The sequence below is a fragment of the Haliaeetus albicilla genome, chromosome 2, assembly GCF_947461875.1.
Source record: "Haliaeetus albicilla chromosome 2, bHalAlb1.1, whole genome shotgun sequence".
NCBI classification, from domain to species: Eukaryota; Metazoa; Chordata; class Aves; order Accipitriformes; family Accipitridae; genus Haliaeetus; species Haliaeetus albicilla.
This window is the reverse complement of record NC_091484.1, coordinates 12,052,679-12,076,153: the sequence shown is the minus strand read 5'-3', so window position 1 is coordinate 12,076,153 and position 23,475 is coordinate 12,052,679. Positions and strand designations below refer to the sequence as shown.

The window sequence follows — 23,475 nt, the reverse complement described above, 5'->3', positions numbered from 1 at the left end:
AGCCTGATTTATTGATGCTTTCATGTGAGATCTCAGCAGGGTGAGACGCTGCCGTGAAGAACAGACAAGTCAGCAAATCACAGTAACGTGGCGGGCATTCAATGTGCGGGGAGGACCCTTTGGCAGGGCCACCTTGAGCCCTGGATGGGGAACCCTGGGGCCAGGGGTGAGGCCAAGCCTCTGCCCACCCAGCTTGCTAGCTCTGCATGAAGAGGTGGAAGTTGGTCCTGGTGAACTCCTGATGGATGCTGTCAAGTAATTTGTCTGAGTCCTGGGGGACATCTGAGAGGACCTGCTGCCCTGGGATGGAGCTCTGCTCCGGGGTGTAGGTGAATGTGAACGAGCTGGAGTAGATGAGGCCATCGTCCCTGATCAGCAGGAGTGGGACTGTGATGGGGTATCGCAGCCACCTCCAGTCACTGCCAAAGGCAGAGACATCAGGGACGACACAAACGAGGGACTTGGGGCTCCTGGGAACAGGGCAGGAGAGGAAAACATGCATTAACAGATGAGGGTCCCATGCAGAAGCAGCTGGCAGCGAGTGCTGGCACATCTCCTCCAGCCTGGAGCTCAGCGTGAAGCCTCTGGCCAGTTTCCCCTCTCCTCGCTGGTGTTTCATTCCTCTCTGCCAGGGCTGCTTGCTTGTTTGCAGCCCCCTAAGTTCCCTGTTGTCTCCCACCCACTGCTATCCCCAGACTGCAGCCAGGGCAGAGAGCAGGCAGCAGCCAGACTCGTCCCTGCCTCTCCTTGCAATGCTCATACTTGGTCCCACAGAACGGGCAGTGCAAGTGCCCCCGTCCCCAAGGTCAGCAGCCACATCCCTCCCAGAGCTGCCCAGCACAGCCCAAACCCAGCTGCTGTTCCCTGCCTGCTCCCTGGTCCCCTCAGCTGTGTTACCTGTACATCGTCTCTGCTTCCACGTCTCCGAACCAGACCTTGAGGTGTGCGTGGAAATGCTCCCCCTGCACCTCCAGCATGGCCACATCCCCGCCACCCGTGAGCTGTGACGGGCAGAGTGCACGGCAGCGTGTGACGTGGTGGAATGAGCCCAACTCTTTCTCCCACAGGATGCTCTCCCTGCGCACCCCGTCCCCGCCGCAGCAGTCCAGACCCGGGCATTCCCACAGCATCCCAAAACGAGGAGATGCCGAGCGTGGGTGCAAGGGCTCAGGAGCAGGAGCCATGATGGAGGCAGGTGATGGAGAGGAGGGGGTGGCCCGCGGCCAGTGCTGTGCCTACCTGCAGGGCAGTGATGAGTGGCACGGGGCTGACAGGCTCGCGGACGCAGGCCAGGCTCTCGCTGAAGGTGTACTCCACCATTTCGGTGCCGATGATGGTCCAGCAGGAGCCGTCGTTCAGCAGCTCCCGGTTGGCTTCCTTCGGGCAGGGAGATGCCTGTGGAGAGTGTCACAGCTCCAGTAACACTGCAGCAGGGGCAGCAGGGGACTGGGGCCAGGACACCTGGCTTCTTCCCCTGGTGTCTTGGTTCCAGCAAGCAACTACTTCGCTCACTGGGAAACAGGGATCATGGTGCCTTTGCAAAGACCTCAGTGACAATGTTCCCACCGAAGCAGGCAAGCCACAGGCAGACGGCTTTGTAGCAATTCCGACCTTAATTTGGATGCTAGCCCCCTTCAGTGGAAGAAGAACATGTCACTCCTGGTGACATGTTCCCCAGCCAGAGGAGCTTGGAAAGAGGACAGGGAGCACCCCGGGGGTCCTCACCTCCTCCTCACACTGCCGTACCTGGAACTGGATCACTTTCTCCGTGGAGAGACACAGGTACATGCGGTCGCTGCCCTGGAACTGGAAGGCGCATTTGTGGAGCTGGGAGATGGGCTCGTCCACGTCCAGCATGGCATACTGCTTTGTCACCTTCCGGATGATCTGTGGGCAGCAGCAGCATCTCAGGGACAGCATCCATCGCTCAGAGCCACAGAGGAGCCAGGTCCCTCTGCCTGACACCCGCAGGGATGGAGGCTTACCAGGGGAGGCAGGGTGATGCCGGTGGCCGTGCAGACCAGCTGGACCACGGAGCCGTAGCGGATATACCCTTCCCGCAGGGGGAACTCGCTCCGGGTGCAGTGCTCATCGGCTTGCCAGGAAGGAGAGAGGCAAAGTCACCGCCCTGAGCAGCCAGGGAGCAGGTTAACCTGGGCTGCCTTGCTATGCACAGGTCTGGCTGTGCTCCCAGTGCTTTCTTACTGCCTTCTCTGCTCTGCAGGTGCTCACTGCTTGGAGAGACCACTGCTCCCTGGGAGCCCAGCATGGGAGAACGGGACTGGGATGTGGTACCTCGCAGGGACACTGCCAACAGAGATGCTGTTGGGCTGTGGCCTCTTCCAGGCAAGTTACTTGTTTGGATTTGTGAGCCTCCAGACCAGTACAGTTCTTGCTGTCCCGTTTGCAGCCTGTGTGCTCTCAGGGCATGATGCCAACCCTCAAGGCCAGTGGGAAACTGCCATCGGCTCCAGAGATACCACAGGAACACCAGGCAGAGGTGAGATCTGAGTCAGGTTCCCACATCCCCAGGCTAATTCCCACTCCTTTTGCCCCCCCAAAACTGGCTTTGCAGGAGGGGAGAGCCAGGGCTGAAGGTAGCCAGCCCTGGGCATGGCCAGCGTCAGTGGTCCCACAAGCTTCTTACCCAGGTGGAGGGTGAAGGCTGCCCACTGCCTGGCGCTGGCGATGAAGGCTCCCCCCTCGACAGAGAGGTAGCGGGTGCTGACGGTCTGGGAGCGCAGGCGGTTGAAGAGGGAGACTTTGGAGCCCGAGGAGATGCAGACTGCTGGGAGAGGTGGTTGTATTGTTAGCACTTGACAGGTCCACGTGTGGCTTGATCTATGGCTTTTGTCAAGCCAAGGGAGGACAAGTCCGGGTTACTGCTGTAACCAGCCCAGCAGGAAGCAGCACCCCCTCCAGCTGCCTTTCTCTGTATATGAGTGCCAGCCCAACTGGGCTTTTCAAAGGTGAAGCCCAGGGACTGGGCAGCGTGTTGGTATCAGGGCATTACACACTGTGGTGGCTGAACCCTTCAGAAAAGAGACATCGATATGCCCAGATACATTCCCTCTCTTTTGGGGATGCCCATGGGCTTTGGGTCCAGCCTGGACCACTTCGGAGCCAAGCCGTGAGCATTCAGAGAGCATCCCACCCTGGGCTTGCACCCGCTTTCCTCCCCACAGAGCCATCCCTGTACGCACGGTCCGTGTTCTTCAGTGACTGCTTCTTCTGAGAGGGCTTGGAGATGACTTTGATCAGCTTGCTGTGGAAGGTGCCAATCTCCTGCCCGTTGCTGAAGAAGAGCTTCAGGACCAGTCGGAAATGCTTGCGCTTGTCTGCGTCCGAGATGTACAGTGCCTTGGCACAGCCGAAGCCCTGCCAAGGCCAGAGAGAGGCTGCCAGCAGCTCCAGCCCAGCCCCACCAGCCTTCCTCACCACCCCGCAAGGACATAATAGTGCCCTTTCAAAGAGCCCCGGGTTCATTTAAAGGGGGAAACAACCAGAGATGTTATTACAGGTGGAATGAAGAGCTGGGGATCAGCAGAGGCTTTATTTACACTGGGGGCAGAGAATTCCTCATGGAAATGAATGTTCACATGTGATTTATCCCACATAACATGAGAAATCACCCTGGGTTTATGGTTTCCCCGCCGTCCTGGCTGATACACCGTGCCATAGCAGCAACGCAAGCACTGCAGACAAAGGGTCTTTTTGTAAGGTTTCTGGCCCAACTCAGACCCCGTGCTCTTCAGGGACCCCAGATAATTCTTTTTCTTCTTTTTTCCCACTATCAAAAGATGCCAGAGCTCTGCTGAAGCTCTTGAACTTGGGTATTGACTGAGGGTTTTTTAGCTGTCTATCTGCAAATGAAAGACTGGGCTTTACATTTTGCAATAAGCAGCAGTGCTGCTCATCGGGAGAAGGTACCGGGGCTGAGGGAGCTGTGCAAATTTTGGCAGCTTGCCTGCCACAAGGCTGTCAACCTGAAAAGATGGTGCCGAAGAAAGATGGGGCTCTTTGCAAGGCAAGGGAGCCTGCCTGGCTGCCCAGGCTGCTGCATGTGCCACAACAGGGCAGCAGAGCAGGAGCGGGGAGCGATGGCTAGGACGGAAGGATGGCGACATCCCAAGGAAAGGGATGATGCAACATTCCAGGGTGTGGGGTGACACCGGGGGACAGGCCAGCCCCTGCATAAGCAGCTCCAGGGAGCAGCAGGCTTTACCTTTGCGTCTGGCTGCTCCTCGAAGCTGAGTTTCTGGGTCTCCATCAGGCTGCTGCCCATGCTGTCCAGCCCCATGTACCCGCACACCCGAAAACCCATCTCTCCGAGGTCTCTGTCTGGAAGAGACAGGGAGAAGCAGCCTCCAGCCCCCGCACAGGCACAGGCATGGGCTCGGCTCCTCCTGGCAGGGTGGGTTGCCCCAGGCTCCGGCCCTCCCCAGGTCCACACCACAGAGGGCTCAGCCTCAAGGGGGAAAGAAGAGTTTGGGGGTGCAAAGATAAAAAAATCTGGGTCACTCTCCCCTTTGCAGAAGTGGAGGGCAGCTCTCTGTGGCATGGAAAGGGAGGGAGGAGAGGTCCAGGGCTGCCGCCATATGCTTACCTTTTATCTGCTCCTGTTTTAACTTCCATCCTGGCCCGCTCAGGTAAACACAAGGTGGGGGGCAGAAAAACCTGCAGAGGCAAGAGGACATTTTCTTACTGCACTTCAGCATCCAGAAAAGATGCTCGGGGGTGATGGGATGGCTGCGCCGAGAGCACAGACCTTTGCCTGAGGCTCACCGGCACCGGGAGCAACCCTGCACCCTGGGAGGTACGTGGTGCTGCAGTGAGGGGCTGGGGACCCCCCCGGCTGGGGGGCACGGGCAGGGCTGGCCAGAGGAATCGGGCTCTGCTGAAGCAGCTGTCTCAGCCTCTCTGCCCTGCCCCGGCTGTCTCCAGCCGCAGTGTCCAGCCCCAGCCCAGGTGGCTGCCACATCTGTGGGTGCTGCTGATGGCCGCTAGCCCACTGGCCCCGGGATGGCCCCAGGAGGGGAGGACAGGGCGCCTCAGCCCGCCCGCCCTGCCCTGAGCCGAGGGGGGGATCGAGCCCCCCGCCTCTGCCTGCCTGCCATGTGGGAGTTTCGGCAGGTCGGGAACAGAGTTTGCATTCACAGCCAGATTCAGAGCCCAATGCAAATAAATCTATAGCCAGGGTTTTAGAAACCTATTTTCCTGTGTTTTATTTGGGTTTCCACTGTCTTTGCACTTGTCTGAATGGTGCAAATTCATCCTCTATTGATACTGGGTAAAGTGCTAGCAGAGAAAACACCAGTGCGGGGGGTTGGATATTTCAGAGCCCTAAAGTCCTGGGCATGGGTTTATTTAAACAAGTCATCCACAGCACAGGCCCCTGACTCCCACCATCAAGAAAAATGGCACCAGCACCTTTAAACTTTAACCTGGGAGCTCCGTGCTGGTTTTCTCTCCCTCTCCAGACCCAGCATCTGATTTTCACCTCTTGCATGGGGTCTGGAGCAGAGGAAAGAGGCTGTCCCAAAGGCTCAGTGATATGGGGCCTTCCCTCCTGGCTGGGAGACCCAGTCCCGAAATAAAACCTTTACGTGTGGACGAGCAGCCCCTGGCAGGAGACTGGATGCGATGAGGACTTTGTAGGCACAGCCAGCCCAGCTTAGAGCTGTCTCCTGGGGTCGCTGGGGTCTGGGTGGGTTATGCCTTACAGGTGGAGCTCGTTGCCTCATAGCTATTCCACACTTGATAATAACAGAGGATTATTTATATCACAAGGATTAATGGAGGATTAATTATATTACAGTGCCACAGTCTGACGTTACTGCCCAGGAGCAGCAATTTTGGAGATTCAAGCCAGAACCTCAAGGTTGCAGTGCGGGAAGGATTTTCAAAAATAGCAGCTTTTGGAGACCATGGGCATTGATGGAAACATCCCAGTCCCTGCTGTGGCTGTTCGGATTTTAAGACAAGATTTCCAGAGCACTTAAAACACTAACCTTTCCTCTTCTTCATTGTTGTAATTTCCTTCTTGGGGGGTAAGATTTGAATAGTATCTTTCCTTCCTTCACTTCATCTTTCTGCTCTCCAGTACTTCACAGGAGGAACCTAACCACTAGGAATGTCTAACTGGGATGGATGTGGAGCGGGGGGGGGGGGGGGGGGGTAATATCCTTCTTGTGTTATTCAGTTCACAAAGACTAAACAATGGGTTTGGATGCAAAGAGGTCATGAGTGGATGGAGAGAGGATACGTTAAATCATTTGCTTCACCAGCTGAGATCAGAGAAATCTAGCAAGGCTGAAATCAAGCTTTAGGTAGCTGGGTTTGGAAGCGGCTATAGGAGAAGCCGGAGCAATCTCCTACCTTTTTTCGTTGCCATATGACTTCTGTGCGACTTTGGCATGCAGTATCAGTACCGTCTGGTCTGCCGGCAGCTGCAGGTACCTCCGCACACCATCTCGAAGTGAGTTGGTTTGGTATGGGTTGGATCTACAAGACAGCAGTCCCCCAGCACTGTAACACCAGAACTGGGCTCCTCGCCTTGCCCTACCAGCTCTATGCTGAGCCAGGAGCCTGGAGCTCCCTCCGTGTCCAGCCCGATGGGGCGAGGAAGGTGGAGAGGCTTTCCCACCGGGGAGCACTGTAGCTCAGTTGCTCTAAGACTGGGGCTGGCATTGAAAAATATAAAGTTTGGATAACTGAATAACTGCTTCATCAGTTTTCCATCAAACACACACAGGGCACTATGTTAATAGCTCTGAAACACCCATTTCTAAGACTTCCAGTCCCACGCAATGGTGGCAGTGCTCTAATTGATTATTAATTTGGTTTTCCACCTGATGTGCTTGTTGCTGTATGGTTTTTTGGTGAGTTGGGAAACGATGCTGCTGAGCCGTGAGTGCAGCTGTCACGCAAGGAGAAGCTGCTCGTTGGCTTCTGCGAGAGCTGTTGGGTGAAAATAGCTGCATTCTTCTCCAAGACCTAAGAAGTGGGCGGTTTTGCCGATTCTTTCTGCTCTACTAACCAGAAGGAGTTCCCATGCACCCGGCATTTAACTCTGCTAACTTAGTAGGTTGGGCGTTAACCGGCTAGAGAGAGAGATGAGGTGGGTCCAAGCCCGAGGTGCCCTGCTCTGCCACGTGGGACTCGTGTGCAAGAACTGGGGGATGAGAGCAGGGAGAGTTATGGAGTGTCTACTGGGGAGGCCTTCTGTGGTGCTGACTTGCTTTCAGGGGAGGTGAGACCACCCATCTGAAGAACACCAGCTCCTGCCCTACTGAAAGCCCCTAGACCTCCTGAGTACCTTCGGCTGGATAAGAGGAAACAAGGAAACCAGAGGAGAGGGAAGGGCTGCTGCCTGGGCAGAAGTCCCTCCTTTGCACATCTGCCGATGTTTGGGATATGGCACCAGGGCACACTCAAGAAATTGCTCCTACCAAGGGGACCCAGCCTGGCTGGTTATGAAAAGGTCTTGACTTAAGCCTGAGCTCTATTATTCCATGGGCTGAGCTCCCTTGCCTTGCTGCAAAGGGGTGTTTGTGCCTGCTGGTAATTGGACAACGTCTCTGTGTTTCTGCTCTGCATGGTCAGGGGATGTTTTTGGACCCACCTGCATGAGCATCAGACCCAAACTAGATCCAGTATCCTCAGGAGAGAGAAAGCCATATGGAAACTGGCTTCAGGCTCTGGCTCTTGACCCTCCCAAGGCTGCTGGGGGTCACTCATGATCTCTCCACAGAGCAATGGCCTTGCATCAGAGACAGAGAGAAACAGCAGTGGCCAGAGAAGGCTGTGAACCACAGCTGCAAACACATGCTGAGTCACCAGGAGAAAGCGGCCGGGGACTGTGGGCAGTGCCAGGGGATTGCTCGGAGGAGAAGCAGTGAGGATGGGGGGCACCAGCCATGGCCACAGCCACCCACAGAAAATCTTGCAAGAGGTACACAGTGGAGCATCCCCATTAAAACCAGTTCCTATTCCTCTTAAATGGGCTAGAAATGGAGAATAATTGAGGGCATAAATGATCAGATGTGTGAAGAGAGGTAAATCTGGTCCTGCCAAGCACCCCAAGGCAGGCTATGGTGAGGCTCACCCCATGGTGAGCTCTTGCTGGGCTCAGAGGCCAGAGCAAGTTCCCAGGGAGAGAAGCAGCAAGCAGTCATCCCAAGCAGCCTTTTAGAAGAGTTCACCTGCCAATTCTGTTCTTCCCAGTGCAACATGTGCATTTTAAAAAGGCTGTGCCCTTTACAGCTTCTAGGACCCATGTTACAATTCACTTTTAAACGTATATCCCTTCACTTCCAGCTTTCCCACACTGTGGATGGAGTTGATGCTCTCCTGTTTGTATGTGGAAGATAAACACATCTCCCATACAAGCAAATATTTACCCAGCGTCTCCTCTGGGTAGTCCCACGGGGACCTGATGCTTTGCACTCCACAGATTCTCCCACCACTGCTCTGTTCAGTTATTAGATGGGCGATACAGTCTCCTGCCCTCTTTGTTCTCAATTCTTTATCCTAGATGTGTTAGCCAGATCACCAGCAAGCATAAATCAACAGAGCCCTGCCAAAATCAGATTTACGGCTGGTGCCAGTGTCACCCACAGCATTAGCTGCCGCTCTGTATCTGGGGAATGAATGTTTTATGGCCACGGCAAGCCCATTCCTGACTGCAGAGCACACACCGCAGCCGAGCTCCTCTCCCCGTGGCAGCCCCAGTGCTGCTGCCAGCACACGGCTCTGGGCTCAGCCACGGCTCGCCCCAGCCCACACTCAAGGCAAGGCAGAAGGAGCTCCTTTGCTAGATAGACCCTCAGATTGCCCTTAACAGCTCCCGTGCCCAGGCTGGATCTGTTCCCTCTGACCCTTGCCGGGCTGGGAGAGTCCAGCTCCAGCATGCTGAAGTTGAGCTTTATCAACCAGTATCCCACCAGTGCTCACTCCAGGGAGGGGTATTTAGTCTTGCTGAAAAGCTTCACTCCAGCCTTTCTCTCTCCTGAATGGTTTATATCTCTGCACAGCCAAAGAGATCCCATAAGAAAGTTATTTAATCTTTTTCCATAACGGCAATCTGCAGCTGTCTGACTCCTCAGCTGCCAAGCAATACTGATTTCAGCTTTGATCTGCCTTTGTTATTTTCCCCTTCACCTAAAAGCACCATTTGGGAATCTCTCTGCAAAAGTTTTGGGTTTTTTTTTTTACAGAACTACTGATTGTGATCAGGATAAGTGTGGAAACTGATCGAGGAAAAGGCTGTCCATTGGCCTGACACTGGATATTCTTTTACACTAATGCAACATCATGAAAAATGAGTACTAAACCTTGCTGGCTCCATTCAGTAGCATTTTGCCCTCAGTTTGTCAGAGACAACAGGCACAGAGCTGGGAAGAACCAGGCTGGGTGTGAGAATATTTCCCTGGTGAGTCTTATCATTCAGTATTCAGTGCAAAATGAGGAGGGTAGCTTTGGGTCCTTGCTCGTGTCTCAGCTGCAGAGACATATGCTCCATCCCTGTTAGTGTCACGCACCAGCACCGACACACTCACCAGCGCCCATCCATATACCATGGGGTCTGCCTGGGAAGCACCGCTCCCCATGGAACTGCTGGGCTGGGAGCTGCTGGAGGGAGCCTTTCCCATTAACCCATCGGCAGAGTAAGGAACAGTCTGGTACCGAAGCCAGGCAGCGGCAGGGAGTGTTCAGGAGCAAACTGCCAAAACCTGTGGATTAAGACGTGTGCTGACAGCATAGCCAGCAGCAACGCCGGCTCTGTAGAGCCTCCTGCGGCACCAGCTCGGGGCAGGGCCAGGCTTGTGCAGGTATCACTGCTCCCTGCCATCCGCACGTAATACCAGAGGCACGTGGGTTACTGCCTAGAGTTTATTAAAGAGCCTTCTGGAATAATTATCCACATGCTATTTACTGCTTAAAGTGGGAACGTGCATGCCAACGGCAGGTAAACAGACTGTAGTTCTTCAGATTTGATGTCTAGCTGGAAGAACGACTACCCAGAAACTTGTTTTTCTTTTCTTTGTCCATTCTCTGCAGCCATTGCCTTCCAAATTTTGGGGCTAAATTGTTTCAGTGACGCACTTCTGAACAGTGCTCACCATTCTGCCCACGGAGGCGACCACCCAGCATCCATCATCTGGTTTAAATTTACCTTCACAGAGTCAAAGGGCTATTGCTAAAGCAGCTCAATATACCCACTTGGCTCCTTCTGGCACCTACAGCCTCCTCAGGGTTACAGGGAATTATTCACTCCTTCTGACATTTATTATATTAAATTATTAAAATGCTTTGATTGTAGTGCAGTGTTAGTTCAGTGTCACGTTAGCAGCACCGCACGGGCCAGGCTCTTAGAACTCATGCTAAAAGCCTCCTTTTCAGAGCCTGAGGTCTCAGCTGGGACTTGAGTGCTCTCGCACACAGTTAGGCATTATGTGGAAGCAGGGGGGGGAGCAAGGGGGGAGCCACCACCTTTCTCCTACACTGATTTTTGTAAGCCTTTCCCCTTCCCTGCTCAGCCTGGCATCGCTTACCACCAAGGCTTTTCCCCGGCTTTAGGTCAGGATGTGCCTCCGGAGAGGCTGCGAGCGTGCTTTGAGGTGCATCTCTGGGGTGGCTCTGCCCTGGTGTTGGAGGTGGGAGAGACCCAGGGCACCCGTGGCTATTTGCAAGCCCTGGCCATGTTGCTGTGCCCTCTTCCATAGGAAATGAAGCAGAAAATGAGGAGTGCCCTGTGTGCTTTTCATAGGAGACACACGGCTGGACTGTCTGGTGCAGGGCTGTTTTATGTGGGCAAGCAGCGAACCCAGGCAGGTGCTGAGAGGCTTTGGTAGGGTCAGACCCTGCAGTCACATCACTGATTTTAGGAGAGCTGATGTTTAACACCACAGCTGAAACTTAGCCCTCGCCTTCCCAGCGGCGAGCGTGGGGGGCATCACTCAGCGCTTTGTCCTGCCTCCAGCTGGGAAACGCATCTTCTCCTTCCTTGGTCCCAGTGCGTCGGGCACGGCTGTGCATCCCCAGCGACCTCCCACGACAGAGCACTGCAGCTCAGCGCATCCTGCCTTCCCGCTCGGGCTGCCGCCCTGGGTGACCGCCCTGCCGCAGGCACGGCTCCTGCCTGTGTCACGAACAGGGGAGAACCCAACCAAGGGGCCTTTTCAGCTCAGCCTTCCCCTGCCGCCGGGTCGCACATCTCTGCTGAGACCGCCATGCTCATGGTGTGGGACGTATCCTGGTCTCCACACCACCTTCGGCTCTGCAAGGGCAGATCAGGCCGGGAATTCCCACAACACCCTGTGTGTCCACCCTTGGCCAACCGCAGGAGCAGAAAAAGCACTTTACGGGCACCGGGAGAAGCAAACTGCCTTCTGCACTGCTGCTTTCCAGTTCACCGACGTTCACCAGCTCAGTCTGCAGAGGAAGGCATCCAATTTTTTCAGTCCCCTGGGAATGAAAGTCCTGGGACTCAGGAGACCAAAATGCGATCCTGGCAGCTATTGTTTAGAAACTGGGTCTTCAAATCAACTCTTTATACAAGAACTTTAACTCATGGTAACAGTGTCCTCAAGTGCAGGTAACACTAAATTCAAGTGCAGAGGTTTAACTTGCTGCTTTTTCCCCACAAAAGAGCTGCCGTTTGCCTCACTCAGGAGATGGCTGCCCTGCAGCTCGCTAGGGACTTGCTGCCACAGAGGTCAATTGTTCTTTCCTCAGCTTGGGGAAACCAAAGGTTCTAATAAAAAATATCCATTTTAGAAGCCTGGGTTATATTTTGTACAGAGCAGGAGAGAAAATGCCTGCAGTGCTCTCGGGTATGGAGTCAATGCAATGTTTATGCAAAAGGAAAAGCCATTAGAAATCACAGAAATGAGAAGCCTGCAGTTTCTGGCTTCCCTCATTTTTCAATACCTCCTTTAATCCAGACCAACCCAACCCACAAGCCCTTGTATATGCATGTGTATTTATAAATCCTATATTTTCCTCGCTGCACACACAAGTGAAATTCAGCCTTTTCTGGGCTTGGGGGATTTATCGACCACACCAACGGCAAACACCAGCCAAGAACAGGAAGCACGAAAACCCTGCGGCGGTGAGCTCTGCGGGGGACCGGGGCCCAGCCGGAGCGGTCACCCCGGGCATGTTCCCAGCTGCCCTGCGCCTGCCCCTGCAGCACCAACACCCTCAAAATGCCTTAGTTTGGTAATGCAGTATTGGCTCGTCTGCTAGAAATTCAGATGATGTGGGTGATTTACCATAGTCTCCTTTCTCTCTTCCTCATGTAGGCATTGACGTTAGTGCAAAGAGGAAGGAAAGTGCTGTTAAAGCAGTAAAAGACAGTCCTATAAAGCACTAAAGGTGGTTCCTACCACCGCGACGTAGATCTAAGTGCTGAGAAGAGGTGGAGGGCTGGGAAGGTCTATTGCAGGGTGTCTCAGAAGACTCTGCTGATGTTCTCCATCACTACAGTCGAGCACATCGGTTGACCTTCTTGCTGGAAGCTCAGCCTGAGGCTCTACAGCTCTCAGAGCTCTGGTCGGCAGCTCCCTGGTTCAAACCCACCTCCCCACCCTGCAGCCACTGCCTGCAGAGCTTCCTAAACTCCCCCAGGGCACTGTAGCTCAAATGGCTATTAAGCTCGGACTCTCCTTTTTCCAGGACTTGCCGAGTCTATGGGGCTCCCAGGTGCACTCCCACAGCAGGGGAAGACGAAAGAAAAGAAAAAAAAAAGAAAAAAAAAACAACCTTCTCCCTGCCCGACGAGCTCCTGGCAGGCAAGGGCTGTGAGTAACCCCGGGCTGTGCCCGGCTCGATGCCGATGCCGCCGCACAGCTCTGGCGATCGCCGTTTCCACCTGCGCGCAGCTCCGCTCGCCCGTGGGCACCTGCACGGACGCGGGGCGGGGAGGTGGGAGCCCGCGGGCACCCCCCACACCGGGGCAGGCGGCTGGACACCCCCCCCCTCCTTCCCCCCTCCCCAAAGCGCTGCCCCGGGGCCGGGCCGGGGCGCGGCGGCCGCGCCCGCCCCGCCGTCCCCCTCCCCCGCTCCCCCCGCCCCGTTAAATGCCGCGCGGGGCCCCGCCGCCTCCCAGCGCCGCCGCCGCCGCCCCGCTCCGCGCCCCGAACCGCGCCGCTCCGCGCCCGCTGTACCTGACCCAGTAGCGCGGCGGGGAGCGGCTCCGCGGCCGGCACGGGTGAGTGAGGGGCTCCGCGGGCACTGCCGCCCCTGCGGGAAGGGAGAGGAGAGGAGCGGGGGTGAGGGTGAGCCCGGCCCCGGCCCCGGCCCGGCGGGGGCTGAGCCGCGGGGCTGTGCGCAGCGCCGAGCACTGCCGCGGGGGTTGGCAGCCCCCGGGGGGGGCTTTTCCTTGGAGGGGGGCTGGCAGGGAGGGGGAGCAGCGGTCCTGGGCATGAAGAGCAGCAAGCAAAGCCGGGGGGTGGGGGGAAGAGCAGAGCCTTTGACGTGGGTTTTATTCCCAAAAGCGGTGGGCTGGGGGGGGTGTTTGGTGGGGCCGTAAGAGGGCATGGTACCCCGCTCTGTCTGTCGGTGTCTCGGTGTCTGTGCACAGGACGTAAAACTCTTCTCCAGTGCCGGGATGGCACAGTTCGCAGTCTGCCTGCCTTGCTCACCTTTTGCCTAGCTTTTGGGCAGGTTCCTGCTTACACAATCAGGGATCTCTTTTAGCAGAGAATAATAAGGTCTGGTACACCTGGTTAAGGCGTACTGAGCAACAGGAGATCGAGATCCTGCAAAAAGATAAGCTTGAAAGTGTGCCCTAAGTTTGTTATGCACTGTTTCTGCACGACTGGAAAATTGGGTCTGTGCGTACTCATAAATACGTTTGCACAAGCAATCACCCACCTTTGGCTTATAATTCCAACCATTTCACAGGGAAAAATTAGCTTTGGGCACTTTTGTTCCAAGCAATTACGTGGGAAAACTTGTTTGGAAAATCAGATTATTCTGCACTCATCATATTTGTGCTAACATGCAGCCGTCTGAGATAAGTGGAGCTGAGCAGATACACAATGTGGTGGTGGTACGTGCTCTGCTGGGGTTTTCCCCCTCGTTCTGCGAGGACGGCCTTTGCTGTAGTGCAGAGAGCTGCCGAATCCATCCGGGAGGCAGGGCTGCAGAGAGGGAAGCGGTGTCGGTGAGGAGGCCAGCAGCGAAATGGGACTGTCTGGCTTCGAAGGAAGCCACCATGTGTGTGCGGTGGGACTGGGAGGGGGGAAAGAGGGCTCCAAGAGAGGAGCCTGTTCAGAGCCCTAACTCAGAGAAGGCACACAACTTTAGTTCTTCTGCTTAAAACCGTAGGATTTTTGCTTCAGTCAAGCCCAGATTATTGATAAAGTTACTATGAAGTCCTCCCTGTGGGACCCTCTGTAGTGTCTCTTGATAGTAGAGATTATTTTTTTTTCTTTTTCGAAAACCAGGAGCAATTAATCACGGGCAGTGAGCGTGCAGGTTCTCAGTAGCAAGTAGAAACTGCATTTCACAAGCAGATTCTTGTGATCTCTGCAGGGATTCACTGGATTGGCATTTGGTATCAGCAACGAGTGGGGGGGGGGGAAATCTAGTCTTGGATCTCTGCCCTGATCTTTGCCACCAGGATATAGATAAATTTGGCCTCATCCGAAATACAAATTCCTGTCTGGAAAGCATGCAGGAGATCTTGGTGTTTGTAGTAAAATGACACTTTCCATTGAAGCAGGCAGGGTATTGCTGCATCCAACTGGAAAAAGCTGTTGTTGATTTTTGTGGAAGTTTTAACTTTCTTTTTTCTTGAAGAATTAAAGAAATTTTATGTGATTAGTACAAGATGGGCTTGGAAGCTGCCCTTGTTGGCAATGGTAGTGAACAGAAAAGACGTAGCCAACAAGGCAGCCTGTTGTAGGCAATCTGTGGTCACAGAAGATGTTTGTGCTCCGATTGCTCATAACATAGCATTTCCCTTGAGGTTGGCATTAGGGGTTAAAGGTTTTCAAGAGAGGCCTTTGTTTAAACATCTTTAAAGTTTCCAATAGGGGCCCCTTTGTTCGCTTTTGGAGCAGTGTGCCTGCCTTGTTAAAAACTCAGCCCTCATAAAATGCCATTTATAAATGCTTGATGAATAGGGCTGAAACATGGCGGGGGAGATAAGTAGTGTTTGTATCTACACGCACATGTAAATTACAGACAAGCCCTACTGTGAGTGAATAAATGGGACCTAGAAAGAAACACACCAAAAAAAAAAAAGATTGAGTGGTGCTTATAAACAAACTTATAAAAATCAGCTATTCCCCCAGAACCAGTCAGTCCTTCTTGTGCCAGATGTCACACGCATCTCCTCCAGCCATGCCAGGAGGCTGAGCGGCTCCCGCCACTTGTCATTACCTCTCAGTAATCATGTTTTCTCCACTTTGGGCCCAAACAGTAGCAAACTGATCACTTGGGCTCCATTGGCTGGAAGGGAGCTCATGCAGCTGCCGTAAGGGCTCCGTTGAGCAGGTGGGCACGGGGACCTGGACTCGGTGCTTTCTGTTACGTGCTGCAGGCTAGCAAGAGTCACCCCTTTGTAGGTACTTGCAGCACAGATGTACCTTTAGGTATCAAGTAACATTTTTAGCACTTAAAAGACTTTGGTTCCCTCTCCTATCCTGGCTAAATATACAGAGTTTGAAAACAGGTCTGTTAAAGCAGGGGAGGGGATAGGCGTATGCTCAGGAGACTCCAGAGACTGGTGCACATCTATGGCAGTGTTTCCACGTGGGGTGCCCCTGGGCTGTCGTGCCTGATCCTGTGTCTGAAGGTTTTCTGGTCCTCAGGCAGCTTGTCCTTCCTGGTGTTTTTTACTGGAGGCCGGATCCATCTTCCCTAGTAACTTTCTGCCCTTGCTTGTGTCTCTGTCCGCAAACTTCTAATCTCTCGCCTTGCCAGCCCTTGGTTGCACACATGAACCCATCACCAACCTGGTCTCTCTGGTGCCCATCATGGAAATCTGTAGGGGTCAGCTGTGGTCCCTTACAGAGAGGTGGCAGTAACTTAGTTTCTTTCCAAACTTCAGCCTTCCCCTGTCTGGGCTGTGTCATGCTGCTTCACTGGTTGATTGCCAATGTATAAGTTTGGGAGTCTTTTGAGTTGTAGCCTGTGGACCCGTAGGAGTCCATGGTCTTCGGCAGGAATCAGTAGGAGCAGACCTGTTGACAGCAGAGGCAACCCACTACACAAGAGTCTGTGTCTTGGCTGGAAAATTAGCAGGGTCCACAAGCTGAAAAAGACGGAAAAACCCTTTGGGTATTCACAGCTCCTATGCTTGCAGCTGGACTTGGATGGCTTCCCCAGAGTGTCACGTTAGACATCCCCCTCGTTCTTTTTCTCTTTTCACAGCATCTTGCTTTGGCTTTAATAGTACCAGCCAGGATGAGTGTGACACAAAACATTTCAGTCTGTGCTCAAATGCCAGGCAGCAATCTCACTACTGCTCTTCCATTTCGTTCTCCCTGTCATCTGCTGAACCTCTCATGTCAAGTTGTTGAGGCAGATGATGCGCTGAGAGTGGCTGCCCTGTGCCCAGGTTTCCTAAAGCACGTCTGGGCTTTCCCTTGTCTGTCTGAAGTGCCCTAGTTTCACCCCAGCTGGGTCCGTGCCCTCATACTGGGATGCAGGTGGGAGAGCCAGCCCAGGTCCTGGCCCTGCCACAGGCTTGAGCAAGTGGCTTTGACTCTCTGGGTCTCTGGTTCCTCATGCCGTGATGTAGAACTCTCCTTGGAGAGCCTCATGAGGCCTGAAAGCCTCAGTGAAGCAACCTCAGGCTGTTCCCTCATTTCCCCTGGAAGCAAAGACCTTGTAGGCACATTTGGTGAGAACTTGGTAAGTGCAACAGAATTAGATGATTTCAACTAGTTGCTCACGAGTTGACCAGAAAGGGGTAATCCCACACAGGGGTGAGGTTGAAGTCAAGTGGTCCTCAGCCATGGCCTCAAATGCTGCTTTGAGTCCGTAGGGAGGCCTCGCAGGAGGTTTCCATGCAGCATCTGTGTGTGCTGACAATGACAGGATGATGCTGAGGCACAAGGGTCGCCAAGGCACCTGCTCTTCAGTGTGAGCAGGAGTGAGGCTACCAGCCACTGCGACGCTGGTGGAAGTTCTTTGCTGGTGCTTCTTGTACGGGCTGATGGCATCCCCGTCCTGGAACAGCAGTTTTCCTCTCATCCTGCTGTCAGAGGGATGTGGCAGCTGTGAAGTTAGGTGGGAACAGTTTCTCATGCTACCTTTGGGGTTCTCCCTGTGAAAGGTATTTAGACAAAGAGTTCAACCAGCTTGCTCTTCTGTCTTGAGGAGGGCTGAAAAGTCTCCGCATGCTTTTCTGCAGCTGCCAAACACTCCTTGCTTTCTGCTATTTCAATTAAACACATAGCAGGATGGGTAGGATAAAGTGGAGAGGCACAAGAATATTCTCCTGGCGTGTTTCCTTATGCCAACACATTGAGTCACGTCTCCAGAGTGAGAAATATGATATAAAGGTTTAGAGAAGGAGGTCAGGCAATGAATCTATGATTGTGGGGCTGAAATAGCAGGCATTCTCTGTGGTTGTCTGTGCCATGTAAGCTTGCTGGAGGTCAACTGGGGATATTGGTCCCAGCAGATTTGGGAGACAGATGTCCTGCTGCTAACTATCAATCTCATTGCTTAGAGATACTGGCTCTGCTGCATCAGGAGCTCAGCTGACAAACTCTGCACCAGGAGCTGCTCTGGGCCATTTCTCTTTCCTTTGTGGTTGAACATGCATATTTCTGGGGAAAAAAATGCTCTCTAACACCTTCCTCCCAGAACAAGAACTTGGGCAATGGATCGCTGCCTCAGCTTCTGGATGGCCCAGACCTCCTTCCCTCCAAAGTTGAAGTGTCTTGGCCCAGTTCAGCTGTCCTTCAGGGGCCCGTTTGCTGAAAAGCATTTGCTTTTTAAAGAGCCAGTAAGGTGGGTCTTTCCCCCATTCATCACTCTCCATCAAAATCTAAAAGTATTCCAAGATCCCTCCAGTTTTGCTTAAAATGCCAGTTAGGAGCAGGGCTGAGTTTGCCTGTCATGCAGCTCAGGGGACAAGTGCAGCCTCAGGTCTTGAGTGGGACAGAGAGGAACAGAGAAACGCCACCAGCAGTCCTGAAATAGGAGACATCTCTTGACATGATTGGTTGAACAAGGGGAATTGGCTGACCATGTTTTCCTCTTGGCTAGATCTTTAACACGCGCTTCGGAAGGCCATGTTTAATTTGCAAGTGAATATGGCATTTATTCTTGCCAGCTGTTGCTGCAGCAGCCCAGGTACAGCCTGTTTTAGTGCAGAGGCTGGCTGGACAAGAGGCTTTCCTCCTAGCTGAGTTGCAGAGCACTGGGAGATCTTTTAGAGATAGAGTGGTGGCAGAGAAAGACCCCACGTGCTGTCATGGAGAACATCTAAAAGGGGCTGCTCTGTCCGCTGCTACACCCAGCATTCCCCTCCCAAGGGGACTTCAAATGTCATCTCATAGTATAAGCCTGTCGGGACTTGTATGATGTTAAGTCCATGAGCTGTGAGACAAAGACGTTTGTCACTCAGCCTGCAAATGGACCTGGACAAGAAACCCATCTTCTTCCTGCCCTCCCTGTGAATATGCTAATCCTATTGAGTGCAGGAGCGGGCCCCATAAAACAGGGAATTGGCTTTTTGGGGGAGCGAGGGGAGAGAAAGAGAAGTCCCTTCTGCATCCAGCAAGGTTTTCCTGTTACAGCACTCCTGCCGATTCACTCCTGTTGGGTTTGGAGCCATGATGTGCTGTTCGAGAAATACAGCCTTGTTTTTCAAACTACATGTACTTCCAGGTGGCACTTGGCCCAGTAAAGCTGCCATAGTGTTGTAACCAGAGAGTACTGTGATGTCCTGGAAAGAGTCTGCTCTTGTTCTCCCACACGTGTGTTTGGGACAAACCAAGGGCACATCAGTCCTTAAAAAGGGGGGAAAAAACCATTTTTGGCTGGAAATTCATGCCACTTCCCTGGTTTTGACATGCCTGTGCTCCCTGACTCTTCCTTGCTCTGAAAACTGCATTGCTGTCCTCTCTTGTGGGATTTGCAACTTGTCACCCAGCTGCTGTGGAGGATGAGCATTGAGATGCTGGAGCTGTGATTGAGTGCAAGGTCAACACTGCCTGTAAAATGGTCCTGAGAGTGGATTCAGTGCTCACAGGCAGCAGACACACCACTGAGAGCTGTGCACCTTGGGAGAAATCAGCCTTTGGGCCACCCTCCAGGAGAGGGTGGGTCCAGTTCCAGGACTGTCCTGGGCTTCATCTGTTCACACGGCTTGAGGGTCTTGCAAACATATGAACAATGTGCCAGCGGTCCATCAGTTTCCACAGCAAAATCTGACATCAAGAGGTGCCTCCAGATTGATGTAAGTTGTCTGCATCTCTCCAGGTAGCTCTGTTTGCTTCATTGTCCCCTGTGCCTGGGGCAAGACACGGTCATCCTCTCTTGGGCCCACATGCACTGTTTGGGCAGCCTTTTCTTGGGCATGGACCTGAAGGATGACTTGCTGTCCTGCTGAGGACATGAAAATTTGTCTCCCCATCCTCTAGCCTGAGGCCAGCTCTTGCTGTCTTTCTGCTGTTGTCCTGGCAGGACTCTGGTGTCCTAAGCACAAGGAGTCTGTGTCCAGGCTCCTGAGCCTATTTGGGTGGGGTTTTTTGACACTTTCATCAAATAACACTGATGTGGGAGTTGAATGTCCTGCCAAAACTGCCTGGTTGGGTATCTGCAAAGAAAAGCTCTGCAGAACAAACAGGGTAGCTGGAGAGGTAGGCAAGGCAGGTGAGTCTCAGGAACATCATGTCTAGGGCTGCTCTACTGTTGGCCAAGGCTTCCAGCACAGAAATACGTGCTATTAGCTGGTAGCACATGCAGCATCAGTGCCATGCACCCCTGCCATGCATGCCCAGGCACACTGTGCATTCCTCCTCCCGCGCACCGGCATGCTGCATGGGTCAGCCCTCCGGCTTTGCTCGTGTTGGGCAACAGCGTGCTCGGTCAGAGGCTCTCGGCTGTTCCCCGCTCCTTGCAATGCATGGCAATCCCTTGTCCTGGCTTCTTGTGGGGTCAGAAGCCAGGGCAGAGCTGCCGCTGCTGCTCCCACAACGTGCCAACGTCTGCCAAGCCCAGGCAGATGGCTGGAGTTGTGTGCTTTTGCCATAAACAGAAATCTCAGCTAAAGGCTGATGTGCCCATATGTATGAAATCTTGCATGTGGTTGTACCCGAGACCTGGCTCGTGACTCCATAGCCATGGTCCACATCCTGCTTTCCTCCTCATGACTCTACAGCTGGGGCTTTTCCTGGGTTGTGAATGCACTGCCACCTCCTGAGCCTTTCACCCCTTCTTTCTCCATCTGCTTCATCCCCTCTACAATTCAATATATAAAGCCCCCACCCCTGTAACAACAAGGAGGGTAGGGAGCTGGCTGAATGCCTCACCCTGCTTCCTGCCATGCCCTGTCTTTTGGGCTTGCCCAAGGGAGGATGCTCCCAGGTCCAACCTGCGCAGATGAACCAGAAGGGTAATATTCAGAGCATTTCTGTTAACCTGTAGCCAGGAGAGAGCTGCCAAGGAGGCCGCGCTGAAACCTGAAGCGGCTGTTTTTCCCGAGACTCAGCACTTGGCAGGGAGAGCAGACGGACAAGTGGCGGAGCGGGGAGGGATGCAAGCGCCCTGAGGGGCAGGACTGCTGGTGCCTGGGGAAAGCATGCTGGCTTACCTATTTGCCTTTGGGGATTCATTTCCATGTCCGCCTTGTCCGAGATCATGAGGAGAGTCAAGAGGAGGCTGGGGTCATTGCCGACCCTTCTGTCCTTACATGTGGCTCTTCCCTTGGTCACACTCTCTGCGCCATGTACTGGGCATCTCCTTCAGCAGGGACAAGCAATGGCTGGTTTTCCCCTCGTGTTGGTCAGAAAGGTCAGGAGATAATCCAAGTGTCCCTCTCAGCTCGGCTGCTGTGGGGTTCAGCTGAGCCAGCCCAGCCGGCAGCGTTTGCCCCGCCTGGACCTTTTTTCCCTTTATAGCTCAGTGTTATCTCAAGGTCTGTGGCATTGCAGCCGGTGCCGTGTTTGCCTTGCCTCACAGCACCTGCCTGCCAGCCGGTCGCTTCCCACCCATCTCCCTCCTGCTCCTGCGTGGTAGCAAGTGGACTTGGGGGGGTGTGGGAGCCCTGAGGGTGGGGGAACCCCTGCACAGGGCTGCAAGTCAGCCCCAGTGCTGCCAGTCCCAAGGGAGTGAAGACACTGCATAGCAGGGAAGTTGCCCAGTGTGGGATGGTGGGAGAGATACTCGAGGGCATCTGTCCTCTCAGCTTTGCTTCCCTGCTTTTTTTTTTTGTGCAGGGCTGGGTATTGAATCAGGGACTGGGATGCTGTCCCAGCCTGGGTCTCTGCTGCCAGGACTGGTGCTGGATGTATGGCTGAGCTGCCATGCCGTGCCCTGTCCAGGCAGCATCAGCTCCTCCAGCCATGGGGAGTGCCAAGACTTCATCCAAAGCTGAGATGCTGTTAAAAATAGATCAGTCGTGAACTGGTTTTCTCCTCCTTGGTTCCTGGCCCAAGAGCTCATTCCTCTCTCTGAGCTGGCTTTGAAGCTATTTGGATGCTGTGAGACACAGGCTGCATGCCAGCCTGCCATTGCAGGGAGGCTTGGAGAGTGGAGAGCTGCAGAAGTGTTATAGGTGGCATAGCTGTCCCCAAAATATTTTGTGGTTAGTGAGTGCTTTCTCCCAAAAAAAAGCATCGCTGGAAAAAGAATCTGCTAAATAAAATGGGAAACGAAGCTGGGATAGGAGGGGCTGTTTGCTCCTCTGCTTGCACATGGTGCTCTTGTTGAGGAGACACAGGCACCCGAGCACTCCTGGCCACAAAGCGATGCTCGCCTCAGCCCCACAGCTTCCTAGAAAATGCCTGTCGGGCTGCTGCCTCCCCTTATCTCCGCAACCCACAGTGATCCCACCGGCCCCTCCACCTCATGGCTCTGCAGTAGCTCCTGACGCTTGCTGCAGAGCCCCCACGTCCTGGGCTGGCTGGGTTGCTCATGCTTTTGGGGAAAAGGCTGTGTCTCTCACTTTGAGATGGTATTCTGGATCCCAGTTTCCTCTTGTAGCCCTTTTCTGTCCTAGTTCTTCAATATCATTTTTCAGGTGTGAACACTGAGTCTGGAGACAATTTTAAGATGCAGCTGTGAAACCTATTATCAGCGTCCCTGCTATCAAATACATGAGGTTCAGGGCTGCACGTAACCACTGAGCAATTAAATGGCAGCCCTGGTGATGAATTACAACTGAGACCTCCTGGGGCTAAATAAATATTGGCTGATAACTACTGATAAAATGAATTTCCATGTGCACCCTTCCAGTATCTGTGCCCTTGTGGCGCTGCACGTCTCCTGGGGAAAGCCGCATTAACTGTGGCATTTCCTCCCACCCCCACCCAGCACCTTGGGTTTCCAACCAGAGCTGGAATAAAAATAAACCAAATAAATTCATGTCCCTGCAGGAGCCAGGCAAGGGCAGGGAAAGGCAAGGCAAGGCAACACAGAGGTAGGCATGGAGGGAGACAAGTGACAAGCTGAGCCTTTGGGTAACCGGTCTAAATATCTTTCCCCCAACTATCCCACCTCAAACGCATGAAAAAAAAACTGTCAGGGTGCAGAGCATCCCTCAGAAAAGCCAGCAGGATGGGGAGAGCTGCAAAGTGCTGGTGACAGTGCCATGGGGTCCCCTGGGGTGATGCCTCCCTGCAGAGGAGGAGAGCAGCAGGCTGGCAGTGCTTCACCCAGCACCTTGCCCAGGGGGAATGGGTGCAAGCCCATCTTGCACTGTTAACGCCTGGTGCCTGCCGAGGCATCTGCTCTTTGCTCTCCAAAGGTAGTTTGGAAAAAGTCAGAGAATCAGTTTATGGAGCTTCTTGGAAAAATGGTCTTTGCCAGTGACTTTGAGAGACTTCTGAGCAGGTTTTGTCTGTGCTGGCATTTCATCTTGGGGCTTCTCTTCCCATGCGGAGGGAGTGGCAGGAGGGCTGGTGGTCTGCGTCCCTGGGTGCAGCTTTCCCACTCTCCGGCTGGCTGTGGAGAGCAGCTGCACCGCCAGTGAAAAAGCATTTGGCTGAACATCCCATCCGCCTGGTTTGCAAGTGAAAATAAGGCTTGTCGGATGGCCAGCTCCACCCAGAGCAGAAAATCAGACCTTTTGGCAGATCGTTGCTACTGTAATGAAATTTAGCTGTGCTGAGACTGCCAGTCCTCAAATGGGAAAAGTCCCACATGGGTTCAGAGAAATTTGGGGATGGATCTGTCAAAACTGCTGCCTAGGGTTTTCAGCACTGCCTGGGGACACCCACTGCAGACGAGCATGGCCCCTTGGCTCAGCTCACCCTCAGCGCTAATTGCACATCATCTTCT

The 23,475-nt window shown here is 53.7% G+C and overlaps 2 protein-coding genes across 3 annotated transcripts in view; one reads left to right on the top strand and one right to left on the bottom strand.

The window, feature by feature from the left end:
- Positions 1–23,470, bottom strand: RBPJL (recombination signal binding protein for immunoglobulin kappa J region like). The gene is made up of 12 exons (XM_069806593.1): positions 20,789–23,470; positions 13,173–13,248; positions 6,379–6,504; positions 4,607–4,677; positions 4,226–4,341; positions 3,204–3,378; positions 2,648–2,785; positions 1,986–2,095; positions 1,747–1,887; positions 1,240–1,395; positions 898–1,001; positions 1–470 (listed from the first exon to the last, which is right to left on the bottom strand). The coding sequence occupies exons 1-12, from the start codon at positions 20,835–20,837 to the stop codon at positions 197–199; spliced, it is 1,536 nt and encodes a 511-aa protein (XP_069662694.1). The 5' UTR covers positions 20,838–23,470; the 3' UTR covers positions 1–196.
- MATN4 (matrilin 4) overlaps positions 13,090–23,475 on the top strand; it is a 23,535-nt gene continuing 13,149 nt past the window's right edge. For both annotated transcript variants that reach the window (XM_069806590.1, XM_069806591.1), the window contains exon 1: positions 13,090–13,216. The gene's annotated coding sequence lies outside the window, so the exon portion shown is untranslated. The remainder of the gene's footprint in view (positions 13,217–23,475) is intronic.